Raw genomic sequence first — 22,710 nt, 5'->3', positions numbered from 1 at the left:
TTCTGCCAAATTCGACCCTGTTTGGCACAGCCAGGTCCACATTTGCCAGGCTCAGCCTGGAGAGACTCTCTTCCACGCCCACCGGTCCTCCCTCTGCATCCATCCTCACAACGTCTGGCTGGGACAGGTCTCCACGTGTGGGCGGTCCCTTGCATGCCTGTATGACAGTTACAGGCTTCGCTCGAGCCCTTCTCCCCCTTTGGAGGACAATGGTAGAGAGACAGTTGGTAATCCCACAGAGGGATTGTTTCATTCAGATAGGGACAACGTGTATCACTGACACATCCTCTGAAAAGCACACCAACCTGAGATGCGAGGTTTCAAAGTGAAAGGCGGGGTCGTACCCATGCGCTTCCAGGAGGTGCTCTCTTCTCTCCTCTGTGCTGCAGGTTGTGTGCTCGCAGCTCTCCACCAAGCAACGGTACACCTGAAGCATGATGGAAGGTGGGGAAAGGATGAGCCGCAAATGATATCCCAGGGCAACACACCGGCAGAGTCGCAGAACCTGCTACCAGATACTAGCGTCGACGGTGTGCAGTGGCCCTCACTACTTGGTTAATTTTTGCGCGGGACCTGAGACATGCCCGGCAGAAGAGGCATTGAACCTTACCGGAAGGCGACGCGCAGCCTGTGCAGCAAAGAAGCTGTCGTGCATCTCAGTCAGGTGGAGGTCAAGGAGGTGCGGACTGGGAAGTGAGGCTCGACAGTGGCGGCATGCAAACTCCTGCGATCTCTCGGTGACATGCACCATCATTTTGGGGGCTGGACGAGGGGCACTTACTGTAATCGCATCGGCCAGCGACCGAGCTCGCTGCAAGGGAAGGAGGGAATTGCTGCTGGAAATGAACTTTTGAAGAGGAGCCCATTGAGATTGCCCCGCCACCAGAGCAATAGCAGCACCCATACTCTTAGCCACAGCTGGCATGTTGCTCATTCCACACCCTGCGGCTGCGCACCTGTTCGGCAGCGATCCTCTCCCTCTCGCGATTGCCAAACTCAAACAAGGAATCATCTGGCTGAAGGCGTCGCCGCCCTCCGACAAACGGCAATGACTGTGTTTGGGAGGGGACATGCCCAGCCATGCTCAAGCAGTCCTCGTTGTCAGGGGGAGCGCACTAAAAGTTGGAATCCATGTCGAAATCCATCAGGACATCCGACATGAAGGGCAGGAGAGGGGCAGGTGGCGCGGTGGCGACCTGAACCGAATCAGTCTCGGCCTCTGACTTGATGTTGGCCTTGGTGTCCTCCACAGCCTCGGTCTTTGCTTCGGGGTCTGGGCTCTGTAGTTCCTGCCTGAGCGCCCAGTCCTGGACGAATGCCTGTAGGGAAGAAGCCAGCCAAATTTCATGCAGCGACCCCGATAAAGGTGGATCCACCCTGCGGCTGAACAGCGGTGGCTTCGCCCAACCTCTCCATGCTCCCTTCATCTGCCGAATGTACCAGTTCGAACTCGGCCTGTGTTAGGGCAGCCTCCAGCTCCTCTTTCGACTGGACCAGCTTATTCGCCGCAGCGCCTTGTAAAGACCTTGGCAAGTTTGGAAGGAGATTGGTTGCCTCGCATGTCCGACACAATCCTGGTCAGCTAGGGGACACCATTTCACCCTCCCCCACCTGCTTTGAGCAGACGCATACAGGTCGGCAGCAGCGCCCAGATACTTGTCCCAAGCAGGCTGGACAGTGTCCATGCTCATGCACTACTGGTGGGGTCTTGCGATGGATCTCAGTCTCCCGGGCCACTCGGCTTAAGGCGCCGAGGGACCTTTACATGGTCGTAGCCCTGCTAGCCGTGCTGCGGAGGCGATCACTACACCTCGGAACGCAGGCCTTGTGCTTGTGATTCCTGCAGCAGGCATCGAATAAGGCTTCCCACCAAACACTCCTGAATCAACCAGGCGTTGGGTCGTCGTGAACTCGGCGCTGGCTGGCCCCTGCCTGGGAGCAGGTTGCGTTTCGGAGGCAGGATGTCCAGGTCACCCACGGCTGTGGCAATGCGTCGCATACAGGTACGCGACGGCAATCACATGAACCGTGACTAGTGGGATGACCCAATGGCAAGTTCACCACTCTGATGCCGATCGATCATTGCAGAGCGAACTGAATGAATGGTTGCTGCACCCCCCTGAGGGCTGCAAGCTCATTCAGTACGAACCTCTTCTGACCTGGGTGATTGAGATGCATGGACCGGACAGGGACCAGTCTGCGGCTCCCTTGTACCATGGTGAGTTGTTCCCTGCTTGGCGCTTATGGGTTCAACTGGTCTTTGTCACAAAGTTGTCTCTATGCTGATCACTTGGCACTCGCTGTTGCCATCAGGTCTGGGGGACGTACTGCGATGCGTAGCTGGAGCCAGGATAACAAATGCATGGTAACCATGGACAGGCAGCCTAGCACTTTAACCCCCTTAGCAACGCTGTAAATTCCACCGGTCGCCCCCTTGCATCTACAGGAGAGGTCTACCAACTCCAAGTATGCTTCACAGATCGGTATCCTCTGGAGTCGCCCATCGTCACATTTGTCCCCCCCGCCCCAATCCACCCCCACATCTATTCCAACGGCCACATCTGTCTCGACATTCTGTACGACAGCTCCAACGGCGGCTGGTCCCCTGCACTGACCATCAATAAGGTGGCCCTGTCAGTCCGATCAATGCTGGCCAGCAACACTGTGCAGCTTAGGCCCCCCGGGGATCGCAGCTACTGCCAGCGAATGGCTGGACGATCGCCAAAGGAAACGCAGTGGCGATTCGATGATGACGGGGTGTGAACACAGTGTAAAGCTATGGCGTGTGCCTCGGTGCCGCTACACACTTACCAAGCTAACTACCAGCTCGATCAGGCTTTGCCGCCACATTGCCTGGTCCACTCTTTTGTACACTGCCAAGGCCTCCGACCACATGATTTTGCTCTGTAACATTACCTAAAAAGAGGTGGCCCCTCAAAGTCTATGGGGGCAGCCCTCAACCCCCAAAACATGGCGAGCATCTGTTATAATGGGCCAGGGAGGCGCCAGGTAAGAGGGGCCAGCTGCAAGGGCATGGGTTCCTGTGATGGTCAACTGTGGACTGTGACAAGGTTCCCCGTTGAGGGCTTGCACATGAGGACCGCTCAGTACTCGATGCTGCCGTCGCCCTCGGTGATGCTTTCCTTGAAGGAACCGCCACCCGGGATCATGGGCAGCACATGCTGGATGTGGGGCACGATAATGTCTAAGAGGAAAGGCCCTGGCGTGTCCAGCATTTCCCTGTGCAATGCAAGGGGTGTGATGGGTAAGCAGCTTGCTCTCCATGCAGTGAAGGATGGGAGAGCTGCGGGGCTTCCATGCCCAGGATGGGGCAGGCAGGACGTCACAGACAGGCAGGAGGGTGCAGGTCGCGCCTCCCTGTTCCCTGCATCCGCCTCCTTGTCCTTCCCAAGCCGCGGCACACTGAAGGAATTTGGAATCTACCACCCTCTCCCCCCTTTCCCCCGCAGCAGGTCACCTGATGGCACTGCGCAGTTCCTTGGGGTCGATCACGCGGCGCGCCGGGATGTTGAAGGCCTTGGCCAGGGTCACAAAGTCTGGGTAGATGTCGCCCAGGTCCTTGGTGACGTGATACTCGGCCTCCTTGCGGCCCAGGTACGTGTGCGCCCGGTTGGCCTTGTAGAAGCGGTCCTCCCACTGCATGACCATGCCCAAGTGCTGGTTGTTGAGGATGAAGCACTTGGTCTCCAGGCCCTCCACAGCCGCAGTCGCCAGCTCCTGCGGTGCCGGGGATGGTGCGGCGAGGGGGGGTGGGCGGCAGCGCAAGGCAAGGCAGCGACATGCAAGGCCAGTTCACAGGTCTCTGGCAGCAGAGCCCGGCGACTGGGGCACAGCCAGCAAGCATGTGAGGATGGCATGCTGAGGCACAGTCTGCCCTCCTCGCACTCCAAATGTCCCTCATGGCCTCCACAACTGCACAGTGCCCCAAACTGTTTCCCTTGTCAATGCAAATGGCTGACACCATGACGGCAGCCCTAAACATAGACCAGCCGTACAGAGTTCCTCCAACCCACCACACCTGGCAGTTCATGACAAAGGAGCCGTCGCCATCGATATCCACGACCACCTTCTTTGGTCGGCCGTCCTTGCCGTCGAAAGCCGCTGCCGCACCCAGGGCTGCATGGAAAGCACGATGGAGGAAGATTTGTAGGACAGTGGACAGGCGTCAGAAGGGGGGGCGACTTTAGAACAGCACACACAGGATGGCACGACGCTGGGTGTCTCACTGGGCGCCGGCTGTACGTTCCAGACTGTCGTTCAGGGTCCAACAGATTCAACAGGCCCATGCTCCACACCTTGCGGCCCCTCCTTTTCCCTTCCTCAAGAAGCAAACTCCCTTATATTATTCCCCAACCCCCACCCCACCCCCCCCACACACCTGATGGCAGGCCAAAGCCCATGGAGCCCAGCCCGCCCGAGGTGACCCATCGCCTGGGCTCCTTGAACTTGTAAAACTGGGCGGCCCACATCTGGTGCTGGCCGACGCCCGTGGTGACGATGGCGTCACCCGCCGTCTCCTCGTACAGCATCTCGATGGCACGCTGGGGCATTATTAGGTCGTCGCGGTCGGTCGGGTAGCGCAGCGGGAACTCCGCGCGCTTGGCCTCCAGCGCCTCCACCCAGGGCGCGAACTGCGTGCGGTCCACGGGCGCGGCGCGCAGCATGCGGTTGAGCAGCGCCAGCGCGGGCTTGACGTCGGCGCAGACCGGGATGTGGGCCTCCTTGTTCTTGGAGATCTCGGCTGGGTCGATGTCGATGTGCACGACGCACGCGCGCGCAGCAAAGGCCTCCAGCTTCCCCGTCACGCGGTCGTCAAAACGCACGCCCAGTGCGATGAGCAGGTCGGCGTCGTTGACCGCATAGTTGGCGTACACCGTGCCGTGCATGCCCAGCATGTGCAGGGCCAGGGGGTCCTCCTCGGAGAAGGCGCCCAGGCCCATCAGCGTCTGGGCTACGGGGATGCCCGTGGCGGCCACAAACTCCGCCAGCTCGGCGGCGGCATCCAGGCAGCCGCCGCCGACGTAGAGCACGGGGCGGCGCGCGGCGCGCACCGCCTCCAGCACCGCGGCCAGGGGCTCGGCGCGCGGCGCGGGGGGCAGGCGCCCCGTGTAGCTGCCCAGCGCCATGGGCGCGTCCCAGTCCGGCACTGCCAGCGTTTGCTGCAGGTCCTTGGGCACGTCCACCAGCACGGGGCCGGGGCGGCCCGACCGCGCCAGGTAGAAGGCCTCCTTCACCACGCGCGGGATGTCGTTCACGTCCATCACCAGGTAGTTGTGCTTGGTGATCTGACGCGTCACCTCCACAATCGGCGTCTCCTGGAAGCCGTCGCTGCCGATCAGCTTGCGCGGGACCTGGCCCGTGATGGCCACCAACGGGACCGAGTCCAGCAGCGCGTCCGCCAAGCCGGTCACCAGGTTGGTGGCGCCGGGGCCAGAGGTGGCGATGCACACGCCCACGCGCCCAGATACCTTGGCATAGCCCTCTGCCGCGAAGATCTCGCCCTGGGAGGGCACAGGGAGAGGGGGGGGGGGAGGGTGATATTGGCTTGGTGGGAAGGAAGGTATACATCTTGAGAGACAGCTGTGTTTCTTAGACGACGGGGGATGTGTGGTAGTCCAATCGGCCTTGGGGGACATGATCATGGCCCCATTCCTGAAGGATCACACCATGATCTATCCCGCATTCCAATCGACCTGACACCATCATGCCCCACAGCCTCTTTCCCCAAGTTTCCAGCTTCTCATCCCTGCCCCCGCGCGCGCCCCTCTCCCTTTTTAGGAAAGAACACACCCACACCTGCTCATGCCGGCACAGGATGTTGCGGATGGAGTCGGAGCGTGTGAGGGCCTGGTGGATCTCCATGGAGGCGCCGCCAGGGTAGGCAAACAGCACGTCCACGCCCTCGCGCTCCAGAGCCTGGACCAGGATGTCCGAGCCCTTGCGCGGAGCGTCGCCGAAGCGGTCCACCCAATCCTTGAGCGGGGTGGGGGCGGGGTAGGGCACAGGGCCGAGCGCCTCTCGCGGCGGGGAGACCACGGCGGCGGCCTCGCTCAGGCCGGAATCGCGGGCCAGGGTCGCCTGGGTGGGCTGGGCGCTGCTGCGCCGGCCAGCGCCCCTGCACGCCCGGGGAGGGGGGGGAGGGGGGTTGACCACGCATACCCTGCTGACGAGGTGAAATCCAGAGTGATGACCAGTGGCCTCCCAGCCAGCGATTGCGGGCCCACGACATTCGAGACAGGCGTCGAAGCACGGTGACACAAACGCATTGCACCACTGTCTCGCACCTCGAGGTGGCGTGTGCGGGCCTGGCCGGGCGACTGGCCAGGGAGTGACCGACCTGCAAATTGAACCACGTGAGGGTGGGTCCGGCGCGAGTCACTGGGCAGCGGCGGGAGCGGGGCGCCAGGCGCCCGACATTGCACGAAATCGGAGCGGAACCGTACCTGGGCCTTTACGGGTGCCGGGTGGCGCGCAGAGGCGAGGGTGCACCCCTGACTCGCTTGCATGGCGACACAGGTGGACTTCATGCTGTCCACCTCCTATGTCTGGGGCCTCTGAGGGTGACCGGATTGGTCGAATAAAGTTCTTCCCCTTTTTGAGGCTGACATCGACATGAAAGGCATTACGAAGCCAGGCTGTTGTCATCGTCGCGGCGGGAGGGCTTGTCTGGAAAGCAGGAACCGATCAATCCCAGCCAGTCGAGATTCGAGGGAGCATGGGCCGGGCGATGGGGGCCTAGAAGTCGCTCTGGAACGGTGAAGGGGTGGTTGAATCACGTAGAAGGCCAAGAAACAAGTTTAAATACCTGGTTGGAACCGTTATTCACCCATTATATAGGCCCATGGCAGCCCAGCCTTATCCTGTCGCAGCCTCCCTCTCCCGGCAGGGAAGCATGGGGCAGGCGGAGAGCAGCGGGGCTTGCCTGCGATCATCAACTAGCTTCCAGGCGGGGGATCTCATGCGCGGAGCCATGACCCGGCGCCCCTGTCGATCTAACAGCTCCGCGAGGCCCTTCGCCGGACCAGGCACCGTCGCACCCAGTCCGCACCTCCGGCTCAGCCGCTGGAAGGCGGAGAGCAGCCTGCACCCCCACATCTTGGCAGCCCTCGCCAAGATCTATGAGGGCCCCGCTGCGCATGAAGGGCTCGGGACGGGCATGGACTGCGGGCATGGATCTCGGAGGGCGTCCTCGCCATCCGCGACATCGGCCCGGCTGCCTCACCCCCCCGCGTCACTGGGCCTCTCTGCCGCCCACTCCGACGCCTCCACCTCTGCGCCAAGCCCAGCTTCCAGCGCCCTCGTCCTCTCAACACGGGGCCCACGGCGGAGGAGGCAGGGCCCCGCCCGGCGCTGGAAGGGTCGGGACGCCCCAGCCTCCACCTCCGACTACCGGCGTGTGGCCTTGACGTCGCGGTGTGTGGCCCGTCAGCGCCCAGAGGCAGCTCGGGACTCTGGCGAGGAGGGCGCGGGCAGCCAGGAGGAGAGGGACGCAGCATACCTCGGCACCGTCCGATCAGCCCTGACCTCGGGGCGAAAGGAGGCGGCCGCCACCAAGCTCAGCGACGATACCATCACCCTCTTCCTCAACTCACTGGGGGACACATTTGTCCTGAGCAAGGCCCAGGAGCTGCGCATCGCTGGCATTTACCAGAGGGCGTGCGCCGTCGAACGGACGATGGCAGCAGCTGCGGGCACGACCCTGGAGGGGCATGAGGCGGTGGAGGCAGAGGCAGTAGACATGCAGCAGTTGCAGTTGAATAAGGCTGAGGCCCACGATCTGATGGTCCAGTTCAATCTGAGGTGAGGTCCTGGGGGGAGCGGGGGGAGGGTGGAAGAAGCTGTTCTGGAGGTGTGACTGCCTTGGATCGCACTCCTCAGGGATGTGCTGTGGCATGGACTTTGTTGCATTGCTCCTGTTCTGTCTTTTGAGGTGATTGGGTCCCTGAGACACAGACAGGTGCAATGCAAGGACACCACCCGTTATACAAACCCTTCCACAGGCTGGTCATCTCAGTGGCCAAGCGCTACCGTAATCTGGGAGTCCACCTCTCAGACCTGATCCACGAAGGGATACGGGGGCTTATCAAGGTGTGCTGGGGTGGGTAGAGGTGGGAGGCATGATGCTTTAGATGAGGGCTTTCTTCTGGGAACACAGATTGGATCACTTTTTTGCTCACAAGTTCAAGAGGATGGGCTACTCGATGGCTCTGGTTGAGCCCCTTACCACTATAGTCCCTCGAGTCGTGTCTGATTTCTGGCCATTCTCTGATTTCAGCCTCACTGCCCTTGCTTCCATGTGTTGCCTCCTTACTGCTTGCAGGCTATCGACCGCTTCGACCCTGGAAAGGGCTTCAAGTTCTCGACATACTCCCATTTTTGGATCAGGCAGAGCATCGTACGATGCATAGGAGGTAAGAATGGTGTGCGCTGCGTGTTGCTGTGTTTCCGCTTACCCCTGCTACTGTCGCTCAATAGAGTCTGTGGGTGTCTGTCAGGGTGTGCAGCTTCATGTTCCGACTTACCTTGCCAAATGATCACCCCTCCTATCCCACACCTCCGTCAACAGACCAAGGAAGGGATATCCGGTTGCCCTCTGCTGTGATGGAGACCATCCAGAAGCTCACGCGCATCCAGAGCGAGCTGCAACGACCAGCTGTAACGGATGAGTCAGTGGACTACGCTGACCTGGCACGTGCGGCAGGGATGCCCCTGGAACGGGTGATGTTCTTCATGAGCATAGCCACCCCGCCGGTGCACCTCGGCCAGAACGAGGAGCTGAGGGGACGGGAGGACGGGAGTGACTACAATTTCCTGCAGGACATTGAGACACAGGGCCCCAGCATCGAGGATGAGCTCACTGAGGAGGAGAACAGGCTGTTTCTCTTGCAGGTGAGAGGATGGAGGGTATTTTGCTTGCCAGCAGTGCCTGGTCTTTTGGTCAGCATGACATCTGCCTTGTAGCGCTGAAGATGCTTGTGACCGGGTATTCACTATCTTGTGCTGCTCATCCCCTTGTCTGACTGCGTTCTGACCTCAAATGTGGAAGTGGCAGGCCGTCCTGTTTGTATCTTGCTTAACTCTGACGGTGCCAGCCTGGATATGTTTGGCGCCCCCTCCGCCCACGCACCCACCCCCCGCCCACTCAACCCACCCACCCCCCCCACTCACCACCATACCCCTCCCCCCCATTGCAACAGAATTTGAACCTCATCCTTTCCACGCTGCCCAAGCGGGAGCGCAACATTCTGCGACTGCGCTATGGCCTGCTGAGCATGGAGGGGACGCCCGGGTCGGACAGGACCTCCCCAGGGTCGAGCCAGGGGATGGACCTGAACGACCTGGGGCTGGCTTACGGCCTGTCGAGGGAGAGGGTGCGCCAGCTGGAAGATAAGGCCATGGCCCACCTGCGCACCCCTTGGAGGCAGCGCCTGTTTGCGGAGCTGGATGCGGGGGGGAAGCTGTCGCCCCAGGCCGCCAGCACGCTGGCCGTCTGTGCGGCCCGGGTCAATGATCCCTGGTCCAGCTGAGGACAATTGCTGACGGTTCCGAAAGGATTTCGCAGGGGTATTGTGTCCTTTCTGTTCAGGAACACGTCGAACCCAGAACCCACATTGTATATTGCTGGTCAGGCAGGGAGACAGTGTCATCTACGACGCTCTCCAGCACTGTGCGGCCAGCCCCTTCCAATCTTCTTTGCCCAGGGGGTGAAGTGTGGTGCCAGCAACCTAGCCCCAGCAGCAGCGTTTTGCAGTCTGCCCTGCTCGAGCCCTGGATTGTTGGTGACGGCACTCCATCCCTCATGGACGTGTAAATTCCCTTATCTCCAGTCAAACCTGGCCTGTACCCCTTCAGAATTCCAGCTCATTGATCCACTGCACATGGTTCAGTCTCACAGAGGTTATTGCACGAGTCCTGAGCTAGGAGGCAGCCATGGCAGAAGGTACCATTACTGTGCAGCAAAGGAGATTTTCATATTGCTTGCACCTCCTGTTGGCAGGGTTTGCACTGAGCATCGTCTCAGAGATGAGCTTCAACAGACAGTGAGCTGCCATCAACATCTTCACAGCCGATCCTGTGCCCTACGAGTTCGTCTTCAACATGGAGTCCTGCCAGGCATGTAGAATGCTCAGTCGTTCTTCATCGGCACTCCTTGTGAGCACCACCTCCGCCCTCAGGCCATAGCCTCGTAATGCTTCCAGCAGCACTGTGGTGGTTGGGAAGCGCTCTTTATAAGCATAACAGTGAGGGCTCCTAAGCAATGGACCCTGCATGCCTGCGACACAGTCTGGATGTGCCTAGGGTCCAAGCACTTGCGCGCGATTCCTCCCTGCCTGCATCCGAGGGCAGTGGGCACTTACCCTCAGGCTCGTTGGCAGCCACAGACACCATGAGGAAGTGGCCAGTGCACGACAGGAGGCCTGGGACCTGGGGCAGCAGCCGGTCGATGACTCGCCTCCCTTTCCACCCTCCCGCCCATGCAGCCGTGATGGTGGTGCCGAGGGTGACCTCGCCATCGGGGGTCGGGACGTAGGGTGGATTGAACAGGAGCAGGTCCACGCATCCCTGCAGCCGATCTCCCAGGCCCGCCACAAGGTCTGTTTGCACCAGGTCTGCACCCTCAATCTGTTGGAGGGGATTGGCGTGATCAAATAGCTCGGGTTGAGACAAATCACAAGATGCAGGTGCATTATGTGGGCAGGTGGAGGCTTATTTGGTGCCCGTGCCCTTTCTATTGGTCCAGCTTCCTCCAAGCACACCCTCACGCACGTCCACAGTCATAACCTGGTGAGCTTGCAAGGTCCCTGCTGTAGCTTCCAGAGCGGCAGCACTGCAGTCAGTGGCCATTACATGGGCTGGGTGCACACCCAAGGCGTGCAGGAGTCGCACGGCCGAGCAGATGACATACCCGCTCCCACTCCCTATTTCCAGGCATCTACAAGGTCCAGGATGCACTTGGAAGAGGTACAGCGTTGATTTTGCGGAGACATGGAGAGCATTGTTGCGAGTGACTCGTACAAGCATTGATACAAAATCTCATTTCACTACCCCACGACACATTCCCCACCTTACACTTACAGCTGGGGTGCGGGGCCTGATGCACCCTGTAGAAGGCTCCCGAGAGCATCGCATAGAGCAAAAGAGTCCTGCGGCATGTGAGGTGCAAGATTATACACATCTGATATCTTTAAGTATTGGTACTCGCCGAGGTTGGGACACTTCGTTAGCAGAGGCTTACATCGGAGGGCTCATAGACGTCCCGGGTGTAGCATGTCTTTCTGATTTCCGCACACCAGGGCGGGACCATGATACGAAATACCTTGTCCTCGCATGTCGAGAGAGTATATTTGGGTCGCAAGAGGTTGGATGCGGAGCTGTTCCCACTTGCTGTACTGTCCTGTTCTCGACCATACCAAGCGCGCCCAGAATCAGCTTTTACCCCTGCCCCTGCCGTAATATCAAGTCCGCAAATCACAATAATGGATGAATAATTGTGCATAAGCCTGCATTGAAAACCGCTTCATCGCAGTAGGCCGACACGTCAGGAACAAACTCAGTCTGGATTGGGCAAGCAACATTGGCATACTAGCCATCTAACCCTCACCACCGCATCTGCCTGGCTGTTCGCAGACCGACCAAACACTGTCCTCACTGGGTATTCCGCATCCACATCTCCCCGCCCTCGAGACACTGTCCAGGGGCCAGCAGGTCAAGTCCCGAGCTGCAGTTCGTCATGACGCGGTACACCAGCCGCGCCGTAATCTTTGGGAACTTCCGCGCCAGCACGTAGCAGGTCGAGGGCAGGGCGGTCCCCGAGGAGAGGATAGGGCCCGCATCACGGGACCCCTCGCACTCAGGACCACTGTGGGCATGCGATTGATGCTTTGTTAGGTATTCTCAAATGATGAGGAGCCCAGGGCAGCTCAATTTCCCCATCAAGGGAACAAGGGAGCCTTCTGCAGATAAGTGCAAGCTTGGCCCACCCTCCCACCCAATGTATGACTTGCCTGTATGGCGCGATCGAGGCCACGTGCACGAACCCTGCCATTGCCTCGGCGATCAGTGTCTCTGGCTTGCAGCTGTCGGCTGATCCCCTCAGGCGACGGATCAGAGGCGCGTTCACCTCCCTGGGCCTGTCATTGGGAAGAGAGAGGCAACTTTGCGTACACATCGGATGAACAAGTAAATCACAACCTGGAAGTGCAACAGGCCCTGTTTCATCATAATCAACATGCATACGTCCCCTTAGTATTCACTCTTATATTCTGCCTGGTCAGCCACCCACAGCTCACGCGTAGGAATGCGGGTGTGGATGCCAGCCCTCGTAAGCCCATTCCGTGGAGGTGATGCCATACACTTCGCAATTCTCCTCTGTCTGAACGCCACGCGATGCTAGTAGGGTGGAAAGGTAGTGCTGCGGGTGTGGCAACGGACAACGGATGGCAATCACTTTCGGAAGCAGTGCATGCACATCAGGAGAAGGGGCGTCGTAGTGGCTTGATGACAGGCCTCCTACACCGCACATGAACGACTGCATTCCCCAAGCTGATACACTTTGCACCTCTACCCACCTCATCACTGAAGCAATCCCTATTTCGTCGGTAGTCCGAATCGTACCCCCCCCTCGCAGTGGGCCTCAAAGCTGTGGAATGGAAGGCATAGGGAAGGTGGGTGCAGCGGACGACATGCTGCGCTCCTCGCACCATGTCCACCTCACAGATGTATGCTCATTCCCTGAAAAAGATGTTGACAACCCTGCTGCATTCCAAAACTCGCCTGCGGAATACTTCAGTGTCATTCAGCACCAGAGTAGCATGCTCCCGTATCAACATGAACCTGGCAAGAAGCAGGGAGAGGGGTCGAGCTTCAGCACGGTGGGTCCACGATGGTGAAGTGGTGTTCGTCATCTGTATTATAAGATAGAATGATGTAGCCCTGATTCATTCCCCCCCACACGCCTTCTGGACATACCATTGAGAGCTCTTCCGCCAGTGCGAGCTCTTCAGGCCCTTTCTCTGCAAGCAAAGGCATTTGAGCATACATCTGGATACCAGTGCATCAGCAAGCACGGCATGCTCTGGAGATTCGGAAGCGTTGCTTGGAACCCTCATACATTTCTCTGCCACTCTCACCGACATCCGCCAGCTCCAGCGCCGATGGTCCTGGTTGGCACTCTTGCAGGCATTCACTCGTGACAGGTTCTCGGCCATCACCTGGATGCGGTGTGTAAATGCATGAGGATGGAAAACCACTGCCGTCAGTTGAGAAGAAGCCTTGGTAGTGCAGCGCCCAGGACACACCGGTGTAGCTTTACATCCCTAGAAGAGAAAAGACGGAAACAGGGCTCCCGTTGGCCCTGCAGAGTAAGTTTGAGGGTCTGCCTCACCGAAGGAAGGAGTTCCCAACACAATTCCTTCACCGTCACCGCACCTGGCTGTACAGTACAAGGAGGATGGTAGAGGGGGATGTCGCTCTCACTCAGCAGCACAAACCTGTTGGCAGTCGAGGTGAGCCATGGGTTGAAAAGTGGTATTCTGCATATTCGGCAGTGGGCCTCTACAAACGTACTTGGCATGCAGAACACTTTATCAAAATCTTGACCACCATAATTCTTGAAGCCCGCACAAAAGCACCTCTCCGCCTCCTTCCACACACCTAGTGTTGGCAGGGTCTTGGTAGGCGTGCCACAGCAGGTTTCTCTCAGCCTCCACGAGTTGGTGTGATCCCCAGCCAGTGTATATCCTATCCTTGATGAGCCTTCCCTTGAAAAGCGGTCTCATATCCTTCTCTGCAAGGTGCAAGTAAGTGGGGAGAGGATTGCTGTGTGTTACTGACACCATCATGTCATTCACCTGTGTTGGTAAACGACCAGGAAACAACTGTATGCCACATGAACCCAACTGGGAACGAATATGGGCCGAGGTGAACTCCTCATAAGCGAGCTTTTCGAAGAAAAGATGATCACCCAACCCTTCCTCCTGACAGAATCCAGCCCTGCCTGCCTGCAATGTTGGGCGGCGCATGGACATACACGCTGAACAGGTACTGCCGATCCAATACCACCTCATCGGGGTCCAAGGCGCGCTGCCCCTCAGAGTCGGTGCCGGTCATGTCACAGAAGCTGCGCAGGGCCTCCGCGGTTGTGAAGTTGTTGCACACTGCCTCCTCCACGTTTGAGACTGGGAGCATTCCCTGCGCCGACCTGTTTTGCCAGGAATCAAGAAAAGGTGAGCCGTGGCATGCATGAAAGTCTCCAGTCCTCGATTTGCGCATTGCAGATTCTATCTTGATATGTTTATTGGAGCCTGGCCAACCCGACGTGCCTGAACCAGGCACTCCATGTCTGGTGATGGAAGAGGTCGCCTTTTGTTAGGAAGAGCAAGGCCACACGATCCAATTCCAATGCCTAACAATGGATGAGAGTAGTCTGGATGCCTTGCTTTTCATTGAGAAAGATGTGACTGATCCCAACTGAGGCAGCGCCCCATTGTACAGATGCAAGCTCCCACGTTTCCAAGCAAAGCGGTGCCACTCATCACGACTTACCATGTTGCAGGTGTTCCCGCGCTCATCCCAGCTGCTTGCCGGTTTGAGTACGGCCAGAGGAGATGCGGGATGAACAGGAGGGGGGCTGGGTGCCGATTGGGCCACCAGGCCATACCTTGTGACTGCATGTGTTTGGTATGGCAGGAAGTGTTAAATCGGTGCACATCAGGCACCCTCACTGCTTGTATCAGTCAAGGGTGGGTGGACTGCGAACTCCCAACCACTCATCCAGCACCTTGCACCTTACATGATGCACACCTTTTCGCCTATAGCAGCCCCAACACTCAAGAAATGAGTCACCGCATTACCTGCTATACTGTTCTGCAGCTGCTTGGCATCCCGGCTCCTGTCGTCATCCAGGCTAGGTGTGGGGGGGATACCCAGGGATGCTTGCCGTGAGAAGCTTGTGTCCTGCGTGGGCAAAATGCCGTGGGTGGGAGCCCACGGAGGATATGGCACAGCGTGCGCTCGTGCGGTCCTGTGGCATCCAGGCCCCCTGAGCTGCCCTGACCGCAGCCTGCCCTGCATGCTGATGGCCGGCATCAGGAGGCTCCAATCTGACGTTTCCAAATCCAGAGCTCACCGTCATTGGAAGGTCCATCTCGTCCACATCCAGCAGGATATCTCGGGGTCTGAAGAGGTGCGCCGCCATGATCAGGGAGAGCAGGAAGAGCAGGGTCACCACCAGGAAGGCCTTGCCCTCCGGGAGTGTGACTGATTTTGCAGGGCGAGCGCTGCTCGTGCGCGGCAGGGATGTACGGGAGCCCCGACGCGAGAGGGAGCCTCCACGCTGCGCAGTCCCATCATCCGAGCTACTTGCACGGGAGGCTTCGACTCCATGCCCGGAGTGCGACGGGTCGGCGCCCTTGCTCGCCTCTATGCTCCGTGACGTTTTCATCCGCCCGTCGCGCCAGGCGACGCGGTCGCTTTCAGGGAATTGCTTTCAGGGTCCAACAAAGGACCCGGGACCACGTGCACGACCTTATAATGTACCAAGAGATAATTGGGCACGCCCGTTCTCGCGGGTGGCACCAGGAGTCCTGGAGGGGGGGTCCAGGGCACTCTCGCAAGGTTAGCCCCTTGAGTATCTAGCCATGCTTCGGCTCGCGGTTTACAGAGCGCCGCGAGAGTACACTTGGGAAGAAAACTGGCATCTGCGATGGGGTCTTGGTGAGACTCTGCCATCCCTGCCCAACTTGCGCAGGGTTGTCCACGTGCTCGCCCGTAGGTACTGACGAGCATTCCCCCCATTACACATCTTGGAAGACACACCAGATCCGAATATCTGGCGTCTTGCAGGGATGGGGAAGACATCAAGAGCATATGAAACAAGCAATGGGCTTTTCTGGGGCAGTTATGGGCATCACGTTGCAAGGGAGGCTTTCCTTGGGACAAGAACGGTGGTCTGATTCCAATATACGAGTAAGTTTGCTCGGTTGTGGCCGTGGGTATGTGAAGTCAAGGCTCAGACCTGGCAGAGGTCGGGATGCACCAGCTCCAAGCCGGGTGCGCAGCTTTTGAAGAGTTCGACGGCCTTTGATGCAGCATCACCAGCCACCTTCCTGACCGTCAGGCGGCAGCGGGAAGACAGAGGGTCCAGCATGCCTCCAGAGCCACTTCTGTCGCACACCTGACGCACGCTGGCGCCCGCCAGGGTGCCCATCGCAGCATTGGCACTGAGGATTGCAGCCGTGTGGTTGCAGTGGAAGGGGGGTGGCGTGAGGGCGCCGTACTTGGGTATGTATATGCCCTCCTCCGACCTCGCCCACTTGATGAGCTCTGGGTTGACGTCATGGGACCTGAAATGGTATGTGCGGTGTGGAGCGAAACACACATGAGGATTTGAAGAAGCAAAACACTCTGACATGGTGCGATCAGTAGCCTGGCATATGCACCGTTAGTGGCAGCCTCGAGCTACCCTGCTGGGTCGTCGTCGATCCTAGATTCAGCAGGGATGCATTCATGTCGCCATTTGCTGCTCGGAGCACAGCCAGCCCATCATATGGAGTACATCCATCCACACTGAAAGTGAAGTTGGACACCCGGCTATCGTACCCACCTGAAGGTCTTGGGATGGCTCCCCCCCATGGTCCAATCGTCCTTGGTCAGGCTGCGCGCTCCGCAATTCGTCGCGGCTTGAATGCCATGCACGGCAAAGAGAACCGCAAGATAGTGCTGCGAGGAAGAGCGGGGCACTGTTTTCCATCAGCCTCGGTACCAACTGTCTCAACACTGTGATCGAGACCGCAAGAAAGGTGCAGGCCAGTCCAGGTCAGTCAAAGGCAGGCACTAGACAATGACATTAGCATCACCTCAGGCTCCATACCTCATCCATCAGGCAGAAATGACGATTCCCTTTGTCATCCACGGCGTCGTGGAAGCAGTACCGTTCGAATCTGGAGTGAATGGCAATCGAAAGTACATTGTTGTGATTGTCCTGAGCTTGCAGTCAAACGCCCCAGACAAAAACCACGGGAGCAATGCTGTTGCAAGGGCTAGGCTTCTGGATATGTCAGCACAGTTGGAGGCCAGCACGTGCCAGCCCTCTTAGGGAGCACATCACCTTCTGTAACCCTCACTTCCTCCCACAGCCCAACTCACTGCCTGAAGACGTGCGTGTCTTCCAGGACCACTCCTGCGTGGTCTCGAGTCAGCATGAACCACTGCATTGTCTTCCTCCAGTGCCACCTCTTGAGGGCAGCCGACTCCATGGCTGGCACAAACCTCTCAAATGGTATGGACTCGGATTTGCATCCATCCACGCGTGAGTCCTGCTCGGCCATTAACTGCATGGGAGGGAGGGATGCGAACCAGGATTTGGCTCAAGAGTAATTCCCATTCAAAGAGGGAAGCTTTGCCCTGTGCAGGAGATTCAGACCAGGCAGCCTCCATACCCAGTCTACATAAACCATTCTTGCGGCCCCACTTCCACAAGGGGGAGCCCGGGGGCACCTGCTGATAGAACACGACGGGGCTGTAGATGGGAAGACCGCTCTCGCTGACGAGGGCAAATCTGGGGATTGAGAAAGGCGTATCGTGTATGAGATTCATGACTGAGCATGGTCGCTGCTGGTGCAGGTGAAATCTACAGATGTGAGTCCACATGCTCCACCCTCGCCCGCCAGACCACTGCCCATACTCAAAGTGTGCCGCAGTGTCTGCTCTGCGCACCAAGTCGTAGGCAAGCCCCAGGCCGCACCCCCTCCCACCTCTCGTTCAGAGGATCGCGGTACGCCTCCCACAGCAGGTAGCGCATGGCGATGGACAGCGTGGGGGAGCCCCATGTGGTGGTCGTGCGCCTAGAGATGAGGTGCTTCCGGAAGAGAGGATGCACTTGAAGGACTATCAAAGGTGGGAAGGGATGGAAGGGGGGAGGGGGAAGGGGGAGGATGAAACCCGGGATTTTCCTCACAGAGGGTGCAACAGGCACAGGCACCACTCTGGGGTGCAAGAAGCTCCAGTGCACCATGTAAATCTACCCTGGTGCCGTATTCCAAAACACAAGGGCCATGCAGCACCCATTCAATTTCCTCACCGTCTCGATCAAGGGGCACATGGAGGTAGACAGAGAAGAGGTGTTGGGCGCCGATGATGTCTTCTGGATCCAGCTCTGCTGCCTCCTTGGGTCCTACGCTGCTGTCACAGGCTCCCAGCGGTCCCAGGATGGATCTGTGCCATGCGTCGCAGCCCGCCTGCCGCAGGTTTGCCAATGGGATGTGTCCAGCAGCCGATGCAAACCAGAGGGCCCATGCCTCCGCATGGTGCATCGCGCCTTGAGTGAGAAAGAGTAGAGCCACCTTGGGCACTGCCAGCGCCTGGTCGTAGGGGGGACAGGGGCTCGGCTCCTGGAGAGAATGAGAGTACACATGCATTCGCCGAGCTAACATGAGGAAGACCCTGCTCGCCCTGATACATGCAGCCAGCACACCTGGGCACATGTGTCTGGACTGCTCACGAGGACCTGGGGCGCCTCCAGAAGCGCAGGGTTGGAGATATCGTGGTCCGCTGGGGGAAGACCCCACACGTGATCTTCCACGCCCGGCCCGGTGGCGGTGAAAGGTGGGTCTCGGGCGGGCCGGAGCGACGCGCCCGAGCTGACCAGGCTCGCCCAGGGAATGATGGGCAGGTAATCATGATGGCTCAGGACCTCCAGTCCAGAGATGAAAATCGCACAGGCGACGAGCAGCTTGATAGGGAAGCCCTGCCGGCTTCGCTGGTCTAGTAGCATCGTCGTGGAGGCTGATACGCCAGGCCCCTCCCGGGGTTCAGGAAACCAGCGGTCCTCGAGTCGCCGGTGGGTGCGCTGACGCTCGTCCTGTCGTACCTTGAGTGAGGCAAAATGGTTTGATGTGGGTTTTAGGAATATCTCTGGAAGGAGGCCCAAACGGAGTATGAGAAGGATGTGCAAATCCCGTTGTAAAGGCGGAAGCCGCATCGGAAGTGATCGGAAAGCGACGCGCGAGCCTGTGAACTTTATGGGGTGACATTGTACTGGTAGTTTCCTTTAAGGACAGACAAATGGAGATGTTTGTTATGTTTATAAAGAAGCTAGGGTTGTTCCTTGGCAACAGATCCAGATCTCGAGATGTTAAATTGTTATTGCTTGCTGCAGAACGGAGATCTGTCGAGCGAGTGCGGTACCACCACAGACTGCTGGACAATTCATGTGGTGTTCCGCGTAATAAGGGTCATATATGCTTCGGGGGACAAGGAAAATGTCTATATCAAGAGCATCGGAGGGCTTCCCGATCCGCTTCAGATCGTCACCTATTTCGACGACATGGAACTGCAGTTCAGACAGAATCGTCCCCTTCCGCTTTGAGATCTGAGGTTGCCGCCCAGCATCAAGCAGAGACAGGGTACTCATCGAAAGTGAAGCATGGGTTGGACACTCTGTTGTCGTGCAAAATGACTGCTCCATGAAGGTGACAGACTCGGTCTGGTTTGACATTCTTTATCACTGTCAATGCTACAAGTCCTTACACTGTGATAGCCGAGGTGATCCCAGTGAGGGATCCAAGGGGCATAGAGCGGTAACGAAGTGGTGTATCAGCATGGGAAAGCTGATAAGGAGAATTTGAGCCCTCTGGATGTCGAGATCCCAGTGCAGGCTCTTGAGCCAGCATGGAGAGGGGGGCTAATCTTCAGTCAGCTTCAGGCCCAGCATCGCACAAGGCTGGTGCGATGAGGCCCAGTCCGTTCGCGCAGCTGCGTCGGAAGAGGGTTTCAGCAACATGCGAGGCCGACTCATTGCTGACTTTGCGCATGGTCAGGCTGCAAAGGGGGTCCATGATGGGATAGTACTGGGGCGCCAGCAAGCCGCAGTCCCACTCCCTGTAGGGGTTGTGTGTTGGAGGGTTCCTTGGGTCAAGGCCAGGGGGATGTGGGCGCAGGGTGAGCAGAATCCTTGATGTGCCTCGTGCCTGCCTGCTCAGGTGTCATGCCAGAGCGGTCAGAAATACTTGACTCGGAATGCAACTTTTGTTGCCCCAAATTGCTACCCTATCTCCACAACTGCACCCACCTGTCTGGCTCGTCTCGCTCATATGTGAGATATGCCCTTCGCGCAATGGCACGTGTCTCCTCCACCGGACACTGGTCGTACTTGGTACGGATCTGATGGATCAGGTCGGGCTCCAAGTCCGCGGTTCTGGGAAAATGGGGGTGTAGAGGCAGGGGGTGAGGAGCTTGGTCGGGAGGGACACGAGGTTGGGGCCCAGGTCTGCCTGATAAAGTTGCGGAGCAACAGCGCCACACGAGAGGCCTGTCTGGCGCACCCCAGCTAGATGTCGACTGGGATATTTGCCACTCTCTCGAAGCAAGCAACTCACTTGTATGTGACCGGATGGGCTCCTCCTCTCCACTCCGCCGCAGCAACCCCTCGAACATCGCAATTTTCCGACTGCTGCAGCCCATGCACTGCCAACAACGTGGGCATGTAGTGCTGCAGGGAGGTGAGGGGGATGACAGGGGTTGGCTGTCGCTCTCTGAGCATGGGTGGAGTCACCACACGGTGAGGGTCTGTGGGCCCTGGAACCGATATCTGGCTCGCCCGTCAGTTCCAGCAGTGGCCTCTGTGGCCCTCCATGCCCCCGTCATCCAAGGCCCACCTCGTCGCCATAGCAGCTCCGCGTCCGGTGCACAGAGGGGTCGTACCCCGGGTAGCAGTACTTTTCGAACCTGTGTCGGAGCGTAAGTGCAGAGCATTTTGAGTGCTCTGCTTGACAGCCTGACCAGGAGCCATGCCAGGTAAATCCATGATGGCACAAAGACTGCCCCAATCTGGGCGGAGGAGCACAATCAGAGCAGTCCTTCAACAAACTCACTGCCTGTAGACGTGGGTATCACCCAGGACTACCCGTGCATGCTCCCTTGTCAGAAGGAACCTGGGAAGGGGAGAATTAAGAAGATGGAGTCGTGTTTTCAGGGTGCTGGTGAGAGCGATGGTACACGTGGTAGAAGTACAACCATACACCTTGCACCTAAGAGACCCTCTCACCACTGGGAGGCCTTTCGCCAGTGACTCGTCTTCAGCACCGCCGACTGCATGAGTGTTGAGGCGGAAGGGACCCTCAGCATTGCATTGGACCCCACATGTGGGGAAGGATGTGATGTGTCCGCGAACATACGCCGCAGGCGACTCTGATGCAGGCCTGCCCTCAGCTAGGCACTCACACAACACAAAGGACCCTACCTTTAGTCGCTTGTTCCATCTATACCTATCTACGGAGGAGCTCGGACATGCAGATATCCGGGAGAGCGACTCAGAAATGGCCTGGGAGGGGGCCGCAGGGTGGCCGAGTGAGGAGAGCGAGGAAGTTTAAGCCACTGCACATCCACTAAGCAGCCCGCGTAGAGGGGTGCCATGTTACCAGGTATGCTCTCACCTGATAGTGCATGGTCACGGGATCAAAGAGGGGCAGGTCGCTCTCGCTCACGAGAAGGAACCTGGATGCAGGGCGGGAAGCAGGAGGAGGGTCAGCGCCACCCAGGGCAGCCCACGTGCCGAACGAGGCCGTTGCATGAGGGGCGGCGTGCCTGGCCAGCTGGCCATGCAAGGTACCTCCCTTCACCGCACAGCCACGCGCACCTTTGGTTGGCAGGGTCCTTGAACGCCTCGTGCATGAGCAGGCGGGCCGCATAGACGAGCCGCATGCTCCCCCACTTTGCCATTGTGCGCCTCGGAAGCACGTGGTTGCGGAACAGGGGCGCGATCTTGGTCTCTGCGGTAAGTTGTGAGGGTGCACTTGTGGGCTTCGAGCCACGACGGGGGTGACAGGCGAGGCCTGCAACTCGTGCACCCCTCACTCCTGGGCACACATGCAACCCAGGCACATTCCCGGCGCGGGTGGAGCATCATGGTCAGGGAGCGCCAGCTCACCGTCGACCTCAGGTGGGACATGCACAAAGACACTGAAGAGGCTCTGCTGTGCAATGATGTCTTCCTCTGCCACCTCAGTGCTTGCTAGAACTCCTCGTCCTGCAAGGGTGAGCGGAACAAGAGTGTATGACAATATTTGCAGTGGCAGAGGCAGCCGATATGAGTCTTTCCATGCAGAGCCTGGCTAGCATGCCAGCGTTCACTGAGCAAGTGGATCGTACCTCGACATGCCTCCGGGAGGGTGACTGTGGATCTTGAGCAGCCATGCTTCTGAAGCGATCGTAGCGGGAGGACGCCAGACGCTGACTGGAACCAGAGCCGCCACGATTCATGCAGCCATATGTTCTCTTTTGCAAGGAAGAGAAGTGCAACCTTCGGGACGCCCAGTGCCTGAGGGGCGTGACGACAAGCACAAAGTGTTTTGGATGACACATTTGATGCGAGACTTGCACTCAACGTCTGCCAGGGAGTCTCACGCATCGTCAAGCAAGGCCCCTCTGTCTGCTGCAGTCGGCAACCACCCAAGCAGGGTACCAACCTGTGCGCAATCGTCCCTGCTCTGTTCTTCTGTCACTGGGTCCTCCAGGAGGGCAGGCTCTGCCTCCAACGCCTCCTTAGCAGCGTCCTCAGGTGGTTTTGGAGCCTGCTCAGGCTCTGCAGGTGCGCCGGATGCGTCAGTGTCCGACAAGGTTGAGTTTGTGGGAAATTCCAGGTACAAAGGGGAGACCTGTGGGGGGGCGGTGTGAATGGTCTGATTCTCAAAG

General features: G+C 58.5%; 6 protein-coding genes across 6 annotated transcripts; 2 read left to right on the top strand and 4 right to left on the bottom strand.

Annotated features, from left to right (window-relative positions):
- Positions 1 to 2,070: 2,070 nt before the first annotated feature.
- On the top strand, positions 2,071 to 2,763 carry F751_3522 (putative ubiquitin-conjugating enzyme E2 18; the record flags this gene model as incomplete). The annotated part of the gene is made up of 2 exons (XM_011403435.1): positions 2,071 to 2,218; positions 2,447 to 2,763. Coding segments are annotated over 2 exons (465 nt in total), but the record flags the coding sequence as incomplete, so codon positions are not given.
- Positions 2,764 to 3,104: 341 nt separating this feature from the next.
- On the bottom strand, positions 3,105 to 6,527 carry F751_3521 (Acetolactate synthase 1, chloroplastic; the record flags this gene model as incomplete). The annotated part of the gene is made up of 8 exons (XM_011403434.1): positions 3,105 to 3,240; positions 3,479 to 3,738; positions 4,040 to 4,137; positions 4,400 to 5,009; positions 5,169 to 5,522; positions 5,818 to 6,136; positions 6,306 to 6,358; positions 6,465 to 6,527. The coding sequence occupies 8 exons, from the start codon at positions 6,525 to 6,527 to the stop codon at positions 3,105 to 3,107; spliced, it is 1,893 nt and encodes a 630-aa protein (XP_011401736.1).
- Positions 6,528 to 6,991: 464 nt separating this feature from the next.
- F751_3520 (RNA polymerase sigma factor SigA) lies at positions 6,992 to 9,548 on the top strand (the record flags this gene model as incomplete). The annotated part of the gene is made up of 5 exons (XM_011403433.1): positions 6,992 to 7,821; positions 8,022 to 8,109; positions 8,342 to 8,432; positions 8,588 to 8,910; positions 9,219 to 9,548. 5 exons carry the CDS (start codon positions 6,992 to 6,994, stop codon positions 9,546 to 9,548), a joined length of 1,662 nt encoding a protein of 553 aa, XP_011401735.1.
- Positions 9,549 to 13,980: 4,432 nt separating this feature from the next.
- F751_3519 (hypothetical protein) lies at positions 13,981 to 15,217 on the bottom strand (the record flags this gene model as incomplete). Its single annotated transcript, XM_011403432.1, has 3 exons — positions 13,981 to 14,211; positions 14,866 to 14,976; positions 15,149 to 15,217. The coding sequence occupies 3 exons, from the start codon at positions 15,215 to 15,217 to the stop codon at positions 13,981 to 13,983; spliced, it is 411 nt and encodes a 136-aa protein (XP_011401734.1).
- Positions 15,218 to 16,030: 813 nt separating this feature from the next.
- Positions 16,031 to 18,793, bottom strand: F751_3518 (hypothetical protein; the record flags this gene model as incomplete). The annotated part of the gene is made up of 8 exons (XM_011403431.1): positions 16,031 to 16,364; positions 16,625 to 16,740; positions 16,892 to 16,961; positions 17,254 to 17,351; positions 17,518 to 17,578; positions 17,775 to 17,907; positions 18,101 to 18,257; positions 18,590 to 18,793. 8 exons carry the CDS (start codon positions 18,791 to 18,793, stop codon positions 16,031 to 16,033), a joined length of 1,173 nt encoding a protein of 390 aa, XP_011401733.1.
- Positions 18,794 to 19,709: 916 nt separating this feature from the next.
- Positions 19,710 to 21,720, bottom strand: F751_3517 (hypothetical protein; the record flags this gene model as incomplete). The annotated part of the gene is made up of 8 exons (XM_011403430.1): positions 19,710 to 19,899; positions 20,090 to 20,215; positions 20,397 to 20,509; positions 20,676 to 20,745; positions 21,065 to 21,108; positions 21,260 to 21,340; positions 21,453 to 21,513; positions 21,656 to 21,720. 8 exons carry the CDS (start codon positions 21,718 to 21,720, stop codon positions 19,710 to 19,712), a joined length of 750 nt encoding a protein of 249 aa, XP_011401732.1.
- Between the last annotated feature and the right edge of the window lie 990 nt (positions 21,721 to 22,710).

Source organism: Auxenochlorella protothecoides (genome assembly GCF_000733215.1).
Source record: "Auxenochlorella protothecoides strain 0710 unplaced genomic scaffold scaffold37, whole genome shotgun sequence".
Lineage (NCBI taxonomy): Eukaryota > Viridiplantae > Chlorophyta > Trebouxiophyceae > Chlorellales > Chlorellaceae > Auxenochlorella > Auxenochlorella protothecoides.
This window is presented reverse-complemented; position numbering and strand designations above follow the sequence as displayed.